This window comes from Diospyros lotus, chromosome 2 (genome assembly GCF_014633365.1).
Source record: "Diospyros lotus cultivar Yz01 chromosome 2, ASM1463336v1, whole genome shotgun sequence".
Classification (NCBI taxonomy): Eukaryota; Viridiplantae; Streptophyta; class Magnoliopsida; order Ericales; family Ebenaceae; genus Diospyros; species Diospyros lotus.
This window is the reverse complement of record NC_068339.1, coordinates 39136495-39156897: the sequence shown is the minus strand read 5'-3', so window position 1 is coordinate 39156897 and position 20403 is coordinate 39136495. Positions and strand designations below refer to the sequence as shown.

General features: G+C 34.9%; 1 protein-coding gene across 7 annotated transcripts in view; it reads left to right on the top strand.

Moving 5' to 3' along the window:
- LOC127794987 (ABC transporter C family member 13) overlaps nucleotides 1-8540 on the top strand; it is a 186050-nt gene extending 177510 nt beyond the window's left edge. For all 7 annotated transcript variants that reach the window (XM_052326357.1, XM_052326356.1, XM_052326358.1 and 4 more), the window contains 8 exons: nucleotides 2-100; nucleotides 307-403; nucleotides 499-605; nucleotides 676-837; nucleotides 1003-1190; nucleotides 1356-1545; nucleotides 1611-1778; nucleotides 8245-8540. In XM_052326357.1, coding sequence (XP_052182317.1) covers nucleotides 2-100; nucleotides 307-403; nucleotides 499-605; nucleotides 676-837; nucleotides 1003-1190; nucleotides 1356-1545; nucleotides 1611-1778; nucleotides 8245-8325 — 1092 coding nt within the window. In that variant the 3' untranslated portion in view covers nucleotides 8326-8540. The remainder of the gene's footprint in view (nucleotide 1; nucleotides 101-306; nucleotides 404-498; nucleotides 606-675; nucleotides 838-1002; nucleotides 1191-1355; nucleotides 1546-1610; nucleotides 1779-8244) is intronic.
- Nucleotides 8541-20403: the final 11863 nt, after the last annotated feature.

Sequence of the window (20403 nt, the reverse complement as noted above, 5' to 3'; positions counted from 1 at the left end):
GGACTTTTTTATAGCCAGGTTTATTGAGAATGCAACATTGTATCAGCGGACTTCATACTCAGAGATAATAGCTAGTTTGTGGCTGTCCCTGCGCCTTCAGGTATGCGTGACCGACATGGAATAACTAAGTCACTAAGCAATGGTTGCTATTATATCTTGGACACGTGTGCTATATAATTTTTTGTGTGAACCATAATGTTGAGACATACAGAAAATTTTGGTTTTTCAAATTTGATTGTGCAACTGGTGGTGTTGTACAATATTTTCCACCAGTTGTAATTATTAGTAACCAGTGAACTGTTGTAGCTGTTAGCAGCGTTTGTTGTCTCATTTGTTGCGGTTATGGCTGTTATTGGATCTCAAGGCATTCTCCCTGTTAATATGGGTACCCCAGGGTTGGTAGGTTACTCAGATCTATCTACTACCAATTTCCATTCCAGCAAATTTATTTTCTGCGAACTATCTGCAAAATATGATTGCTTGCCTCCCAACAGGTAGGATTGGCTCTTTCTTATGCAGCTCCAATTGTGTCTTTGCTGGGAAGCTTTTTAACGAGTTTCAGCGAAACCGAGAAGGAAATGGTTTCTGTTGAGAGAGTTCTTCAGGTACAGGATCAGAAAAATTTTGCACAAATATTTTTTTGCTGCTAATTTATTTTCCATTCCCTCATTCTAGTATATGGATATCCCTCAAGAAGAACCGCATGGAAGCCAACAACTAGAACCAGATTGGCCACTTCATGGATGGATTGAGTTTCAGAATGTAACTCTGAGGTATATGCCATCTTTGCCTCCTGCATTGCAAGACCTCAGTTTCATCATTGCTGGGGGCACACAGGTCAGTGCATCTATTGCCTAATCCATATAACATCTTCTTTTTTTCTTTTCTTTTCCCAAAAAATTGCGTCTATTGACAATAGATTTGTCTTTAACCATAGTCCTTCCCAGTTGTTGAAATTCTTCATGCTTTGAGGTTAATATGCCTATAATTATACTCATTCAGGTTGGGATTGTTGGAAGGACAGGTGCAGGAAAATCTAGTGTCTTAAATGCCATTTTCCGTCTGAATCCTATATGTCAAGGATGTATTTTGGTGGATGGCATAAACATAGCTAACATTTCTCTGAGATATCTTCGCTCGCATTTTGCTATTGTGCCCCAGAGTCCATTCTTATTTGAAGGATCCTTAAGGTGCAACCATTGCATTATTTTAATGTTCTGTGTTTGATGAGTAATAGTCTATTCAGAACAGAGTTGGATATAGTGCTTTTTTCCTTGCATCAGACTATTTGACAGTAACAATATTAGCTTCCTTGTAATAAAGTAATGCAAACATTTATGTAATGTGCTTCCCAGGGCAAATCTAGACCCACTTGGAGTGACTGATGATCTTAAAATTTGGAAGGCTCTAGAAAAATGTCATGTCAAAGAAGAAGTGGCAGCAGCAGGAGGATTAGACATGCATGTGAAAGAATCTGGAGCATCATTTTCTGTTGGTCAACAACAGCTTCTTTGCCTTGCACGGGCACTTCTCAAGTCTTCTAAGGTGAGAGTTAATATGGACGTGCCCCAGAATTGAACACATTGTCATAAACATGGTACAAATTTCAGGTACTTTGTTTGGACGAATGCACAGCCAATGTAGACACTCAAACAGCTAGAAAACTTCAAAGTGCCATTGCTAGTGAATGCAGAGGAATTACAGTGATCACAATTGCTCATCGTATTTCCACAGTTATGAACATGGACAATATCCTGATTCTTGATCAAGGAATCCTGGTATGCTTATCATTTTTTTGACAAATATCTGACATTGACATTTTTGCATACAAACTACTGTAGATTGAAGGAACAGCTGATAAGTGAAAGCCAAGGACCATTTAGGAAGATTTTTGGTTGGCATAAAATTGGAGGTTACTATCCAATATTTTCATGAAACAGAAAATTTATTCCACCCCCGATTAGGGATATTTTTCCTATACAATTTATTGTTGGATGGAATTTTTTGCGACTAAAGAATTCCTTTCCCCACCCAATGGAACTAAGGCTTGATATGTTGTAAAGAATTCCTCTCTCTCTCCCGATTGCACATGGCACCATTCGGCGTAGCAATATAGAAAGAACAGCTGCAAATATAGGAGTTGATTCAGTCTGCAAGCTTCCTTATGGGCATTCATTAAGTAGCTAGCAACTGTAGGTGCTGAACTAAACTTTGAATTGGTGGACGCATCACAGGAAGCCCCTAACTCATGAGAAGGAAATAAATGAGCGGCTTGTTACACCACTGGATAACCATGAATATTCATCAAAATGTTTTGAATTAATTTTGATCAGACTTAAGAAGTATACAGGCTTTTCTGAGGATGCCCGATTATGCCAGATGCTGACACTTCTAAATGCATGTTGGACGCTCAACCAAATGTATCCCATTAGTTTCTAACTTTTATGTTACTAATTATTTTATGATACTTGGGGATACCAGTGTGTCTATTATTTAAACAAAGTAGAATCACTTTATAATTTGCAGAAAAAAAAGGGTGATTGAAAAATCTATTTGATTAAATAGAAGCAATAGATTAGTTCTCCCTCCTATAAACGTTTTAATTTAAGGAATTTGAATTGTAAAAACATATTATGTATAGAGTTTTTCAGCATAGATTGAGAGCTTGTTAATTACACTTGTTTTCTATTATATGTAGAATGTAAATCATTTTCATGTAACTTATAAGCCAGAATTTATTATTTAATGTGCTACGGCTGTACTGTGTCTAAAATCTTTTGAAAACTATAGTATTTGCATTTCCATATTGTTTCAGTCCCATGTCCTTGGACTATATTTGCGCTTATTCATTTGGGAGTATGTTAGTGATTTTAATTGCAACCTTTCTATGTTATTCCTACATTGGAGTAGGAAAAATTTGAGGGAGTGGTAAATATGCGTGTGTGCACATGCACTGATCAAAAATCTATGAAATCCTACACTGATGGGAATTAGATGAGAGTAGGAAAATAGGGATTACATGTTCTATAGACGTAATTTCCCAAATGACGCAAGACAAGCATTGAAAAAAATTAAGACTAGTAAAGCAATTGGACTAGATAACATCCTGATAGAAGCATGGAAATGTATGGGCAAATCTGGCATTTTTGGTTAACCAAATTATTTATGTGATCCTTAAAAAAAAAAAAAATGTCAAACAAGGGGGGGAAGAGGATAATAAAACAAATGTTAAAAGTTGTGGAAATTATAATGGAATCAAGCTATTGAGTCACACTATAAAACTTTGGGAGAGAGTGATTGACCAAGAGTTAAAGAAAGAAACCAAAGTACCCAAAAAAGCAATTTGGTTTTGAACAAGAATGAAATAAGCTGAATAATTGGGAAATCATACTCGAGTAATTAGGAAAGCTTACTCGAGTAATTGGAAAACTTACTCAAGTAATTGGATAGCTTACTCGATAAACTAGAAAGCTTACATGATCTTTCATTATATTCAAGTATTGAATATATATACAAGAAATCTTCTACAATATCTCCTAAAAAACAGGAACAAATTTGAATTAGGCTTGGAAGATAAAGTTCATCAATTGAACTTTAAATTTGCTAGAATTATCTCTTGTAAACTGCCTCATCCCTTTAATCTTGAAACCTTATCACTTTAATCTTTGTAATCCTTTCTTATCTCCAAACAACCTTATCACTTCATCCTTTAATCTTATAAACTCCTAAAAACCTTATCACTTAGTTCTCGGCCATGAGAGAAATAATTAGGATTTGATTTTAATTTTTCCAACATGTTTCATGCCTAATAGGTAGCAATGGATGCCATATACTTGTTAAAGAGCCTGATAAAAGATATAGAGATGAACAAGCAAAGTTATATATGGTGTTTATAGATTTAGAAAAAGCTTAGCAAAGTCCCAAAGAAGTTTTATGGAGGGTCTTAAAAAAAACAGAGTTTAAATTTCTTGTATACAGGTTATTAAACGCATGCATAATAGAGCAAAAACATATATTAACGAGGATGTTATGATATCTTTGAGCAATTATCCATAAAGATGGATACATTAATGAGGATGTTACTTATAGAATTAATGCAAGACTGTTAAAATGGAAAAGTGCCTGTGACATCTCATGTGATGGTAAGATTCTATTCAAGCTAAAAGAAAATTGTATAAGGAAGCTATAAGACAAGATTTGTTGTATAGTACAAAATGTTGGAAAATAAAGCTCCAATGTATGCAAAATGTGAGTGTAACGAAGATGAGGATATTACGATGGATGTGCAACACAAGGAAAGATAGAATAAGAAATGACTTTATTCATAATAAAGTTGAAGTAAGTTTTATTGAACATAAGACGTGTAGAACATGATTATGATGATTTGGTTATGTGAGAAGAAAATGAATACAATCTCTTATGAGGAGAGTGAGCAGAATTAAACATTTTTTTAGCAAAAGAGGCAAAGACAACAACAAAAACAACATATCGAGTCTTTATCCCACTATGTGGGGTCGGTTACATGAATTCTAAACTCCCATGTATTTCTATCTTTTATCATATCTTCATTTAGGCTCATACACTTCATATCAAACTTTAATGTCTCTCTCAAAGTCTTCTTGGGTCTGCCTCTACCTCTTTTTTTGACTAATTGTTTTATTTTATCAACTCTCCTCACAGAAGCGTCTCTTGGTCTTCTTCTCACATGACCAAATCATCTTAGTCTAGTCTCTCTCATCTTCTCCTTGATTGGTATTACTCTTACCTTATTACGAATAACCTCATTTCTAATTTTATCTTTTCTTGTATGGCCGCACATCCATCTTAGAATCCTCATCTCCGCTATGCTCGTCTTTTGCTCATGCTGGTATTTGACTGCCCAACATAACACCCCCAATGCAACAAAACTGATCTTATAGTTATCCTATAAAATTTTTCTTTCAATTTTAATGAGATTTTACCATCACATAACACCCCCGATGCATTTCTCCATTTTAGCCAACCTGCCTTAATTCTATGCGTGACATCCTCGTGAATTTCTCCATCTTTTTGAATCACTAATCCCAAATGCCGAAAATGATCTTTTCTTTGTATGATTTGGTCTTCCAATTTTATTATAACATCCTCCACTCTTGTGTTCTTACTAAATTTACGTTCTATATATTTTGTTTTCCTTCTACTTAATTTGAATCCCTTATATTCTAAATTGTTTCTCCACAACTCAAGCTTAGTGTTCACTCCCTCTTTTGTTCCATCCACCAACACTATGTCATCTGCAAATAGCATACACCATAGCACCTCTGTCTAAATGTGTTTAGTGAGTTCATCCATTACTAAAGTAAATAAGTATGGACTTAGTGCAGAAGCTTGATGCAGTCCCATTGTAATTTTAAATGGTTCAATATCCCCTCCGCATACTCTGACCCTTGTCTCTACACCGTGATACATGTTCTTAAAGGCTTGTATATAGGCTATTCGGACTCCTTTCTTCTCTAAAACCCTCCATAATAGTTCTCTAGGGACCCTATCATAGGCCTTTTCTAAATCTATAAACACCATATGTAGGTCTTTCTAATGATCCCGATACCTTTCAATTAAGCGCCTCAGTAGGTATATAGCTTCCATTGTTGACCTACCAGACATGAAACTAAATTGATTTTCCGAGACATCTGTTTCTTTTCTAAGCCTCTGCTTTATTACTCTCTCTCAGAGTTTCATGATATGACTCATTAACTTAATTCTTCTGTAATTTTCACAGTTTTAAACATCTCCTTTGTTCTTGTATATAGGAACCAAAGTACTCTTCCTCCACTCATCTGGCATTTTTTTTTTATTTAAGGATCACGTTAAATAATTTCGTTAGCCAGGAGATGCCCTCTTCTCCCATGCATTTCCATGCTTCTATTGGTATATTATCTGGTCCCACTGCCTTATAATTTTTCATCTTTTTTAATGCTTGCCTTATTTCTTTTAAACTTATGCGTCGATAAAATGTATAACTCACGTTCCCTTCGAAGGTATTAAGATGTCTCAACCTAACTCTTGTGTCCCCACCATCATTGAATAATTTTGTGAAATACTCCTTCCATCTCTCCTTAATCACTCCCTCTTTCACTAATACATTTTGGTTTTCATCTTTTATGCATTTCACTTGGTTTAAATCCCTTGTTTTTCTTTCTCTTGCTTTAGCTAATTTATATATATCCTTTTTTTCATCTTTTGTATCAAGTCGTTTATATAGATTCTCATATGTTTTTGACCTTACTTCACTAACAGCTCTTTTTGCTACCTTTTTCGCTTCTTTATAATTTTTTAGGTTTTTTTCATTGCTGCACTAATATACAACCTTATAGCAAGTTTTCTAATTTCTAATTTTCAGTTGTACCTCTTCATTCCACTACCAAGACTTCTTAAGATTTGGGACTCTACCATTTGTCTCTCCAAGGACTACCTTTGTCGTGCTTCTCAGGGCAATAGTCATTTCTCTCTACATTTGGTTTGCCTATCCTTCTCCATTCCATTTCCTTCTACCCCTTAATTTTTCTTTGAAGATTAATTGTTTCTCCCCTTTTAAATCCCACCACCTAATTGTTGGATTTTGTTTAATGTGATTTTTTCTCTTCCAATTTCTGACTTGGACGTCAAGTACCAAAAGTCTATGTTGAGTAGTCAATCACTCCCCCAGTATCACCTTACAATCCCTACAACATAATTGATCCTCTTATCTCATGAGGAAATAATTTATTTGGGTGCTTGATGTGACATTTTTATATATGATTAAATGTTCATCCCATTTTTTGAACTTAGTATTGGTTATGATGAGCCCATATGCCATAACAAAATATAGAATAGATTTAACCTCATTATTAATTTTCCCGAATCCATACCCTCCATGTACCTCTCTATAGTTGTTTTCGTCTCTACCCACATAACCATTTAAGTCACCTCCTATAATCACTTTCTCTTCTCTTGGTATCATTTGTATGAGTCCCTCTAAGTTCTTTCAGAATTTTGCTTTTATCTCATCACATAACCCCGCTTGTGGTGCATATGTACTAAAAATATTCATAGTCATTCTTCCTAGACTAACCTTCATCATAATAATCATATTCCTTATTCTCTTTACATCCACTACCTCATCTATTAAGCTTTTATCCATAATAATCCCCACTTCATTTTTCGCTCGATAATTTCCTGTGTACCATATTTTATATCCAGTTTCTGATAAAATTTTTGTTTTTTTCCCTACCCATCTCGTCTCTTGAAGGCACATAATATTAATATTTCTCCTAATCATCACATCTACCACTTACATAGCTTTGCCTGTTAATGTTCCTATATTCCATGACCCAATCCTTAATCTATGATTTTGATTTTGGCTTTGACTTTGAATTTGATTTTGTTTTTTATTTTGGTTTTGATTTTGGACTAGCTTTTTTACCCGCACCCGTCCAAGCTAATGCGAGGACCCTTGCTCATTTGTCACTACATCCGGGCACCGATGCAACGGCCCTAGCTCACTTGACACTACACGCGGGCAGTGTAGCGCGTCGCTATGAAGGATTACGCCCAACAGTTTTTCATAGTTTGTCTAGACTTCATGTTTTGGATCCGGGTAGGTTTTACGTTGGCTGTCAACTACCTAACACAGAAGATATAAACATAGATAAAAATGATTGGCAAGGTAGAATTCATGTATCCAACCCATCTAATCTTGAGATGTAGGATATAGTAAACTGAAAATATGGCCATGATTTGATCTGGACTTCATAACAAACTATATTAATTAGAAGTTTGCAAAATGATATTCTTAATTTGTTGGAAAATTCTACCAGAATCATATTTGCATTGCAGTAAAATGATGGATGTTTTATTTTATAACAGATGGATGACACACATAACAGCATTCTATATAGAAGTTCTATATTACATTCCACATTTATAGCATTACCCAAGTAGTTATTAAGTTTTAGAATCACAAAACTCATGAAAATATAAATAACAGATATAAGGGACTTCATTATTAGGTTGTATGGCAAAATAGGTGACCAGATTGTAATGGCATTAATAGTTGTCTTTTACCTGAACTCACGGTTAATTTATCTGCTGGCAAGGAAAGAGGGCGAACATTCCCTTGAAGGCTTGAAAGTACAGCTTCATGTTTGAGCGGCTGCTCATTCAGTTAGTGATGTACAGGTACAAGCCTCCCAAATTTCACTGAACCCTTTTTCTTTCCCTGTGTAGGTGGAACAAGGAAATCCTCAGTCTCTTCTGCAAGATGCACAATCCAGATTTTCAAGCTTCGCTAAAGCCTCTGCAATGTGAAAGCTAAGAAAATACCACCATGCCAGGATGATACCTGAGAGACCTTTGATTAGAAACTAAGTCTTAGACTTTGGCTAGACAGTTGTTATCTGATCTATTTCAGATTGTCATGATTTCTTTATTTCCGAACTCAGTTGTTATGATTTTAGTGACACACCAGGACCGTTTGCTTGATCATAATATAAATGAATTTGCCCCAAGTGGCATCTTCATTAGTAGCTTTTGGCAATAATTTTATCTTCCTTTCCTTTCATGGTGAGATTAGTGCAAGATGTTATCAACAAAATGTAGTATAGAAAGCCACAAGAAAGCAGATGCATTGCTAAAGAAAGAAAACTGACTGGAGAGAACAAATTAGATATGAATGATAAGTATAGCTAGTTGTCCCAGGTAGAAAACAGGAAAGGTGATGATTCTGGTGGTTGAAACTATCTGTGGGAAATGCAGAGCAGCAGAACACCATTATGTTCCACTGATGCCAAGAACCTGTTCTCCTCCTCTATTTGTTGTCCAGATTTCAGTATTTCCAGCAAATTTCAAATGATTTTCAGGTCTTCTTTCATATTTATTGCAGTAGATTGAGAACACTCAACTGCTCTACAGTTATTTTTCTTTCTTAGTTTACAGGAACAAGGAGAAGCCCACTCAGGAAGAAAACTAATCTCTTTGTATTTTGCTCCAACTCCTATCTCCTTTCTGCCCTTTTTTTATGACATTTGCTTTAACTTTTCTCTCACCTAATCACCTAAATAGCTTCCACCACATATTAATTCTTCTACAACTATTGGTTAAGCTAATGTTCCTTTGAGTTCCTCGCAAGATAGAACTCTTTCATTTTTGTCACCCTAACTGCAAACCTCTCCCAATTTTCGTAACATTGATTCACTACCTCAAATTGGCATTTCAGTCATTTTAATACTATTTCAAGCTCTCTTATCCTATATCTATGAAGATAGTACCACATTTCCTTTCGTAGGGAATCAATCACGACGTGACACACGTCTTGCCTATCAATGAGTGCCACGTATGTAATATCTTGCTCTCTCTGTGTTACTAAATCAAAAACTAGGAAAAATATTTTTTTAATACAAATTTATAATTAATTCAACATCCCTTATTAAATTAAGGGTTGAATTCATATTTGGCCAAAATGAAATATATAAAATTCTTTTTGTACTTTTTATAAAAAAAAAATATTTTTAACTATTCAAATAAACTAATTACACTCTATACCCACTTTTATGTAAGATACTAAAAATACCCTTAATGAGATTTTAAAATAGAAAATCCTACTATCCTTAGCCTCATTTATCAAAATACCCTTATCTCTTTCATATAACCTTTCTTCTCTCTCCTTTTCATACATTCACGTTACTCTCTTTCTTTCCATTATCAAACTATCTAAACTCAATCACTTTTCATACATTCAATCTTTTTGCTTGTTGGGTCATTCAATCTTCTTTATCAATTGTAGCGACCTTACTGAAGTCTCATTCAACAAGTTTCTTTCTCTTCAACAAATAATTTCACCCAATCTTAAAGTATCTATTCGATTTGTATTTGTTTTATTTTTTTAAAATAATTTTTGTGTTCACATTGCTTATTAAGGTTGTGTAGAATGATTGTAATTGTGAGCAAAACATATTTTGATAGATATCATTCCAAATCTGCTCTAATTTGGGTGGAAAAAAAAATTTCAAAACTGCACATCGTTTACGAGTTTTGTGGGTGATAACAGTTGATCAGGCTTAGTGGCGGAACAAAGCCCGATAGGGCTTAGTGGGGGAACAAAGCTCGATGGGTCTTTGTGGGGGAACAAAACCCGATCGGGCTTTGTTCCCCCACTAAGCCCGATTATGATTTTTGTTGCCTACAAACCTGATATGGTTTTTATATATATTATTTTTTAAAATAATATGAGTATTTTGTTAAATAATTTAATATTATATATGAGTAAAATAATATAATTTAATATAATATATTTAATTTTATCATATTATTTAACAAAATTTGACTTCTTAAGCATTTGTGCCTAAATGTGTTATGTTAAAATCCTCCAATGTTTTTCATAAAATTTTTAAATATTTTTCTTAAACTACATATGAAAAATTATCATGACTTGGTTGTTGGTTTATAAGTCAAAAATCATGTTTAATTGTACAAATCATCTCTTTAGAAAAAGAAAATAAAATACAAATCTCAAAAAGTAAATAAACTTACTTACTTATAGTTATGACTTGGTTTAATGAGGAAATGAACCCGATTTGGGTGTGTGTGGGTCCGTTGCATCCATGGTAATGGTGAGACTAATTTTTTCCTCCTTTCAATCTTGCAGCAATGGATTTAGTGCAGTTGGTCACCGTGTGGAATGGGAAATTGAATGATAATAAGTATATTGGGGGTAATAGGATATGTGCAGGAATCTACAAAAATACGACTTTTACTCAATTGGTTGAGATTGTGTACACGGTGACCTGAATTGATAAAACAAGGTACGACATTGATAAGGGTCAATATTTCATATATCCTAATGAATTATATCCCTATTTTGGCTTTATATTTATGCTTAAAGTAAATAATTATTCGTATTACATATTATTTCAAGATGAAGTAAGGAAGTTGGCTTCTACAATTAATTAGGAGCATAATCGAAGACATTAGATTACCCATTTTTTATTCCTCAAATTCAAAGGCCAATTATGGAGTCTATAGGATGTTTCAAGTGCACTTGGCCCAACTATCAAATGGAATTCAACCAAAAGCCCAACAAAACCCAATTTGTAGAAGACTTTTCTTTGTTTTGTATTTTTTTTATAAATGATTTACCACCTAAAGTCTTTTGTTTTCTTATAAGTAGTCCACCATCTAAAGTCTTTGGTATTTTTTGTCTTTTACCTAATTTCCTTCCATTAGTTAGGTGAATATTTTGTGAGTGCTCATTAGATATAATTATGTTTAGTTGAATAATTGTGTGGTTTGTATTGCATCTTGTGGGCTATAAATAGCTCACTTGGATGCATTTGTGAAATGTGGTTATTACTTGAATCAAAGTTTAGTTTTGTTCTTAAAGTTTCTCTTAGAGAATTGCTCTTATTCTCTCTCTTGTTTTCTCTTGTAATCTTACTTCCTTCCTTTCTTTTTTTAAATTCTTATGTCATTTATTGTTACTTTATTATCCACCACCTAAATGGCCGGTTAATTTCTGCCTTTAAATTTCTACAATTTTAATTCTTATCTTTTAATTATCCACCGCCTAAATGGCCGGTTAGTTTCTGCTATTTTAATTCTTGTCATTTAAATTCTGTTATTTAAATTACGCCATTTAAATTCTTGTTAATTAACTTTTAAATGAAAATGAGTAGCTAAATCTAATCTTGGGTTAAGGCAAGGAAAGTGTCCAACGCCAATGATTCCCAAAGAAAACTACGCTTTAAATGAGTAACATTAATTTAAATTTCAGTATGAGTGTGTTTTAATTATTGGAAAATCACTAGATTTGGATTGGAGCGTAAGCCTAATTTAGAGCTTTCATGTCACGCATGGGACTTACTAGAACTAGAAACGCTATCATATCCAAACCCGGATGATTAATTTAGTTGTTTTGTATATTAATTGTAATTGGATTTATGGTAGTTGCTTAAAATAGAATCCCGCATATCATGTATGGGGATTGCTTAAACTAGAACTATCATCATCTCTAATTGCATTTAGTAACAAACTCTCATATCTGAAATTAAATTAATGTTACTAACCTTATCTGCTAAAATTTGGGAATTAACGAGTTGATGCTGAAATTGTCTTAACTCAAATGCTATCCAATTTTATATCCTCACATTAAACATTTATTTCAACTTCTACCTTGCTTTATTTTCTAGTATCTGTTATCTAAAAATCATAAAAAAATTCTTGTTACCAATCCATCTAAATGTGTGTGCATGTGTGACATTCTCTTTCTTTTGCCATAAATAAATCTCTCAGTGGACGACCTGGACTCATTCAGAAAGTATAAATTTAAATTTGTACTACAACTGCACTCGTACATTGACGAGTATAAACCTCTCACCTAAATAAATAAAAAATATATATATAATTTTTATTGTGTTTTGTTTTGTGTTTTAATTGCAGGGTGAGAGTGCAGCCAAACATCACCATTCATTTTGTAATGGAACACTTAAGCGAACTTCCAGTTACCAAGTTCCCTATCAAGGACGACTATAGTGTCAGGTTTATTATGTGCGATGACAGAAAATATAAAGTAATGTATATTGATATGATTTGTACAGATGTTGGAGTTTGTAATCTACGTAGTGGTGGTAATCAAGATTCAGGTGCCGTTCCATTTACATCTGCACGTAGTCTACTGCAAAATGATAATTTTGGTACATATGGTATAGGTGGTTTGTCAGATGACGCTCCACATACGGATGATGATTGTGATAATGAAACTGATGATAATAGTGACGATAGCGATGATGATAATAGTGATGGTGGTGGTGATGAAAGAGGAGTGAGTCCGGAGTATCCAGAAGTAAGATTTTCAGGTTCACAATTTGAGGACAACCATTTATAAAGAAATTGGATCGTTCCTGGTGTAGAAAATTATGCAATTGAGGAAACAAAACCCGAAGTGTCTATTCCATACCAGGGTGATCTTTTACACATGGGTGCACTCTTTAAAAGTAAACATGAATTAATTTTGGCATTTGGACAATATTGTGTTGATGTGAAGATGGACTATCGAGTCAGACGTTCGTGCACAATTCGATTTGAGGCTAGTTGCAAGGATGTGAACTGCAAATTTATGTTTCGTGCAAGATACAAACCTGGTTGCTCGTTTTGGCATGTGGTGAAATTTATATCGAGTCACATGTGTACTCCGGACGTCTACGATTCACATTTTCGAAGTGTGAAGGCTATTGTCATCGAAAGTTTGTTTTCTGAAAAAGTGGTGAGTAGTGAATATACATCTAGAATGCTAATGGAGGAGTTGCTGGAACAACATGGTGTGTAGATCATGTACACTAAAGCTTTGAGGTCTTTACAACATGCAAAGAGACTTACTTATGGTAATGCGGATGAATCATATCAGCAACTATTCTCATATTTTCACATGTTAAAAGAAACAAATCCTTGTAGTATCACGGCAATAGAGACAGATGAAAATAATTGTTTTTTATATTCATTTTTTGCACTCGGAGCTTGCCTTCATGGTTTCCGGTCTTACATAAGATCGATTGTTGTCGTTGATGCCACACATTTGAAAGGTGAACACAAAGGGGTGATATTTGTTGCCACTTGCAAAGATGGGGAGAAAATGATTTATCCCATCGCTTTTGGATTTGGAGATGGTGAGTCTGACAGATCATGGATATGGTTTTTGACGAAATTGAGAGAGGCTATCGGAGTGCGAGAAGATTTAGTCATTGTTTCTGATTGTCACCAAAGCATTGCGAATGCGATGAGTCATGTCTTCCCTTCTGTCCCACATGTCTTTTGTTTCTTCCACCTTAAGAAAAACTTGAAGAAACATTGTAGACAGCGAAAAGATGTGATGACTGCATTCTACCTTACAGCATACAGTTACACCACAATAGAGTGTGATACATACTTGGCAGAAATACAGTTGATGCATCCTCAGACTCATCTGACATTGATGGAAGCAAGACCGGAAAAGTGGTCACGTGCATATTGTCCAAGAAGAAGATATTCCATGATGACCACCAACATTGTCGAGTCTCTCAATAAATGCATGATGAAAGCACGTCGGTTGCCTATAACAAGTGCACATGAATTTTTGAGACATATGCTTCAGAAATGGTTTAGTGATAGGCGTGCTGCAGCTGCCAGACTCGAAACCATTGTGACTTCCGCTACAGTGGCACATGTCAACTTGGCGCATGCCAAAACATTAGACCAAGGATGTCGTGTAGTTCCTATAATACAAGGAAACAAATACCTCGTGCAACATGCAAAGGAAGGCGATGGGATAGTTGACATTGTTGCGAGTACATGCAGTTGTCGCAAGTGGGACATTGATCAAATGCCATGTCTTCATGCAATTGCTGTTAACAGGTATCATGGTTTGACTTTTATTTGCGTATTATGTTTGTAATTTAGTGTGATATGTTAACACTATGTGTTTCTTTGCCTTATGCGACAGTCTCATGAGGGTGCACTACCATATGTTTTGCCATTCATATTACACTGCAGATTGGGTCAGACGTGCATATGCACTTCCCATCAATCCTCTTCCAAACAAGGCCGCTTGGGTTCTTCCAGCGTACGTCAGACAGATAGTTATACTCCCACATGTGCAAAGAAGACAATCGGGTAGACCGAGAAATGGTCAGATTCCTTCCATGGGGGAAGCTTGTCGAAGAAAAAAATGTGGAAAATGCGGTGAACTAGGACACAACAGTCTTGGTTGCCCTAATGAATGGACTTCCTCCATTGGAGAGTCGAGCACAGCCACTACTCCGGAATCCAGGGACGCTGCTAGGGCTTCTGCGAGGGCAAGCCGGAAATGCAGCATTTGCAAAGAGACTGGACACACTCGTTGCCGGTGCCCTATACAGTTGTCAATTGTAGGTGACGATAATATTGTCAATGATGAAAACAATCAATAGACATTAACTTATTCAGGTATGATATAATGTTATCACATATGATATCAATAGTTATTAGATCGTTTGTGAAAAAAAAAAAAACATGTTTTTTACTCGCAAAGTGTTAATGAAATTTTTATTGACCATATATATCCTCTGTGTTTCAGCAATGCTCAAAAATCACTGGCACGATACAAAAAGGATGACAACATCAATCAAATATATTTTTGTCGGGGGTTTAGAAATGAATATTATTTTTTACATTAATCTTTGAAATTGAGATTTATTCATATTTGTAATCTTTAAGTTTCCTTCATCTAAATTCATAATTAATGATTGACAGTTTGTGTTGTAGTATGTTGTTGAGCAAAGAACTGAGTATATAATGCAGTTTCAATGGCACCAACATGATGCAATGATAAACTTGCTCATAAATTACAGTGTATCTTCTTAACAATCACTATTATTTGAGACTATATTAGTGCGAAACTTAAAAAAAAATTCAATTGCAAAAAAAAAAAAAAAAAAATCGGGCTTTGTGGGCTACCAAAACTTGGCCATTGGGCTTTGTGGCCCACAAAGCCCAAAAATTATTTTTTCTAATTTTTCTTGATTTTTCTTCAAATTAATATATTCCATTAGCACTAAAATGATGTCTTTTAATGTTATTTGGGTAAACCCGAATGTATATATTAGAACAACGTCATTATTTTTCACTTTGTGTGAGGATGTCCATCCACCATCAACACAACCAACACATGATCAATTGCTACTATTATATTGGACAAAACAAGATAATAACGCTATGATAATAAACTTGCTCAAAAATTAGAGTGTAATTTTTTAACAATCACTATTATTTGAGACTATACTAGTGGGAAACTTAAAAAAAAATCAATTGCAAAAAAAAAAAAAAAAAAAATCGGGCTTTGTGGGCCACCAAAACCCGGCCATCGGGTTTTGTGGGCCACGAAACCTAGCCATCGAGTTTTATGGGCCACAAAACCCGGTCATCGGGCTTTGTGGCCCACAAAGCCCGAAAATGATTTTTTCTAATTTTTCTTGATTTTTCTTCAAATTAATATGATCTATTAACACTAAAATGATGTCTTTTAGTGTTATTTGGGTAAACCCGAATGTATATATATCACAACAACATCATTATTTTTCACTTTGTGTGAGGATGTCCATCCACCATCAACACAACCAACACATGATCAATTGCTACTAATAATATTGGACAAAGCAAGATAATAATGCTATGATAATAAACTTGCTCAAAAATTAAAGTGTAATTTCTTAACAATCACTATTATTTGAGACTATATTAGTGGGAAACTTAAAAAAAAATTCAATTGTAAAAAAAAAAAATATCAGGCTTTGTGGGCCACCAAAACCAGGCCATCGGGTTTTTTGGGCCACAAAACCCAGCTATCGAGTTTTGTGGGCCACGAAACCCGACCGAAAATGGTTTTTTCTAATTTTTCTTGATTTTTTTTCAAATTAATATGATCCATTAGCATTAAAATGATGTCTTTTAATGTTATTTCGATAAACCTGAATGTATATATCAGAACAACGTCATTATTTTTCACTTTGTGTGAGGATATCCATCCACCATCAACACAACTAACACATGATCAATTGTTACTATTATATTGGACAAAGCAAGATAATAACGCTATGATAATAAACTTGCTCAAAAATTAGAGTGTAATTTCTTAAAAATCACTATTATTTGAGACTATACTAGTGGAAAATTTCAAAAAAAATTCAATTGCAAAAAAAAAAAAAAAATCGAGTTTTGTGGGCCACCAAAACCCGGCCATCGGGTTTTGAGGCCCACAAAGCCCGAAAGTGATTTTTTTTAATTTTTCTTTATTTTTCTTCAAATTAATATGTCCATTAGCACTAAAATGATGTCTTTTAATGTTATTTGGGTAAACCCGAATATATATATATCACAACGTCATTATTTTTCACTTTGTGTGAGGAACAACTACAAAAAATTCATTTGTCATTTCCAAGTTTTTCATTTTTTCCTCTCAATCTATGGGTTCCACTAACATTAAAATGATCTCTTGTTACGTTGTTCGAGTTAGTTGAAGGTAGAATGCACAATAAATACATGATGAATTGTTCTAACTACTAACATTAGATCAACATGATGTAATGATCTTCAAATTACCCCACAAGTGTAATTTAAAAATTTCGACAGAGTCTCCCTTATTTCTTAGATATTGAACCTGCATTAGAGACTTAGTCTCTATGTTCAACAACATAATAACATGACAATATTTACCATCACAACATTAGAGACTCAGTCTCTCTTCCCAACAACATACTGCCACCACAACCACTTATCCCTTACCCTCAACAACACTGCAAACCACATTTCATCAAGTGAGCAATATACAATTTGCTATTTGTTATACCTATACAAAAATATACAACATTTAAACTAGATGAAAATAAAAGCACAAAACGAAGAATCTTCTAATCTATTGATCTACAAGTATACTATCGTGCTATGTCTATACAAAAATATTCCAATCTGTCTCCGGAGGGTACAGACATCCACAGTTGGGTGCATCTGCCAGTGATCCTCATTATGCCTTAGTATGTCCTCAACGTATTTGATAACGTAGCACCCATAGCTGGCCCTGTATTATACATAACACACATTGGCAGCATAACCATATTTTCATGAAAATTGACTCTGTAATATAATTTAAATTAATTTACCCATCCAGTTGTTGAGGCAACTTCTGAGGATCAGTATTCTCCACTTCTCAATTTCTGTCTAGCGTCGCAGTTGCAGTTACATGTTCATAATATGCAGCTTTCTTTAGTAGAATGGATAACAAGCTCACAAGTGGTTGTATAGCTTCGGTCTTGCTCCTACGACTGTTTTCATTCATGGCATTGGAGTCATATATAACAATTCTCCTATCTTTCAAGCAAATCTTTAAGAGAAACCAATGAGAATTTGCTACATTATAAGGGAGCAATACCTGTATTTTATTTTAATACGTTAGTCGTACGAAAATAAATAAATAAATCATTAAATAGAATGAATTAATACTTACATAATCAACCGTCTACCAAGGGAGACTCCCATCAGTGCGTCCATCAACGAAACCGGTCCGCTCTTCTGGAACAGATGCGATAGAAGGTACAAAAACCCTCATGTTACCCCCGTACTCCTGTTCCCAAAATCTTACCATAGATGCCCGAAAAATAAAATGAAATAAAAATATTGGTCATAGACTAAATTAAGATGCAAAAAAAAAAAAAAAAGTAATGCAAACTAACAAAAAGCGAGGTTGACATGATAGCGTAGTTTGTGTCATATTGACGCCGAGACTATATACATCTTAGGCAACACATGTAACTATCGATATGGTAACCCTCCAACCAGTTGGCCTCATTCTCTATGTTTCGGAGGTCATCCCATGTTAGGTTAAGGATGAAACCGGTGTGAAGACTACAACAACCAAGAAAAATAAGAGTAAGAATATATTGTTGATGCAAATAGAAAAAATGTAAATATTGTTACTTACCTAATATTTTCGTTGGAACCTATGAACTCAATATAACCCCCAAGGGGCACTGTCTCTATGTTCGGCGGCATCGGGTCCACGTCTGACCCCTCCAAAGCAGCATCATTATTTCTTCTTTTATATTTTGTTAGATTGGTGAAGGGTGGCCGACAAAACTGCGATGGCAATCTATCTCGCATAGGTCGCCTGTTAACCCTAACCATTTCCTCCTCCTGTAGCCTAACAAAACCTAACTGTTACAAAATAGTATTTTAGAATGAAGTAAAATGTATAAAAGTAAATTTGGAACTTACTTTAGATGAAGATGCCTGCTCCTCATCGTGATGATCAAGATCTACCTGATCACCACCCTGGGACTGCTCATGAGTATTATCGTTGTGATCTGGGGAAATATGCGGGAAGCGTAGATGAGCACACAGTGCTGCCTGCCCCCTCTCTAGTGCTGCTTTCCCCCTCTCTAGTAATTCCTGCACCCTCTCTAGTCTCAACAATTGTGTCATCACCTGACTCATTTCCCCATCTATTCTCCGCAACATATCTAGAGTTTGTTTCAGCATCTCGGTGATCTACAAAAGGCAAACAAAAAATATATAAATATTACAAAAAATATAAAACCATTATTATAATAAAAATCATACATTTACCTCATATTGTCCGTGGTGCAAACTATCAGGGAATCTTGCCTCCTCCTTGTCGTTCTCCCCATTTTCCTCTTATAAAAAATATATAAACAATTACAAAAAATATAAATTAAAACTATTATTATAATAAAAATCATACCCCTGCCTCGTATTGTCCATGGTGTGAACTATCAGGAAATCTTGCCTTCTCCTTACCTTTCTCTTCCTTTCCCTCCTATAAAAAATATATAAACAATTACAAAAAATATAAATTAAAACCATTATTAAATAAAAATCATACCCCTACCTCGTATTGTCCGTGGTGCGAACTATCAGGGAATCTTGCCTTCTCCTTATTCTTCTCATCCCCATTCTCTTCCTTTCCCTCCTCATCTAAACATATCCTACTCACCTCGTCCTCATCCCCGCCATTCTCTTCCTCCTCTTCACCCCCTCCGCCCCCAAATTTATAGACATCGACCCCAACCAAGTGTTGAGGGTTAAAAGATCTCCAAAAATTCATTTCCCGCTCATCATCAGTGGGCTCAAGAGTCGGACTCCTCGTGCCTGCAAAATTGTATTATTTAGATAGATATGATTTAAAATTAAACAAAATTTAGAGGTAAGTTGCACACTTACTTCCTTCCTAAGACAGTCGTCGTAATTTTTTATCTGTGGCTTTTTTTTAGATAGCCATTTTCTGCATCTTGAAATGTCTGCGTCAGACAGTCTGACGACCCATTTATTCTGAATCCATGGGAACATTTCAATCAACCACCACTGTAGAGAGCAATAAAAAAATAAAAATAAAAATTAAAAAACAAAACAAACATTTAGTTACTATAGACAAATCATATATAATAAGGAGAGAGTACCTGAAATGCCCATAAAAAATCATAAAGGTTGATTTTCTTCCCACCTTCACTAGTCAATTTTCTTTCTTTCGTGGCCAACCGGATGTAATGTTGACTCTTACTATAGATATACATACCCTAAGGGAACATCTCAAATGCTTGTAAATCCTCGGCCATAGTCCACAAGAAATCATCCACATGCCCGCGCTCATCCTGGCCCAACAAAAACATGTCGACCACAGCAATGTAAATCAGTTTTAGGGCATCCTCTGAAACCATGTCCTCTCTGGTACTAATAAGTAATTCCAGATCGTCTCCAGTCACCCCCTTCTTATGTTGTGGAAATAGTCGAGCATGTAAACTATCTGGCTCAACAGGTTTCGGTTCAAGGCTTTCCCTATCAATAGCCCTAAATCTAAGTCCACTAATAAGTATG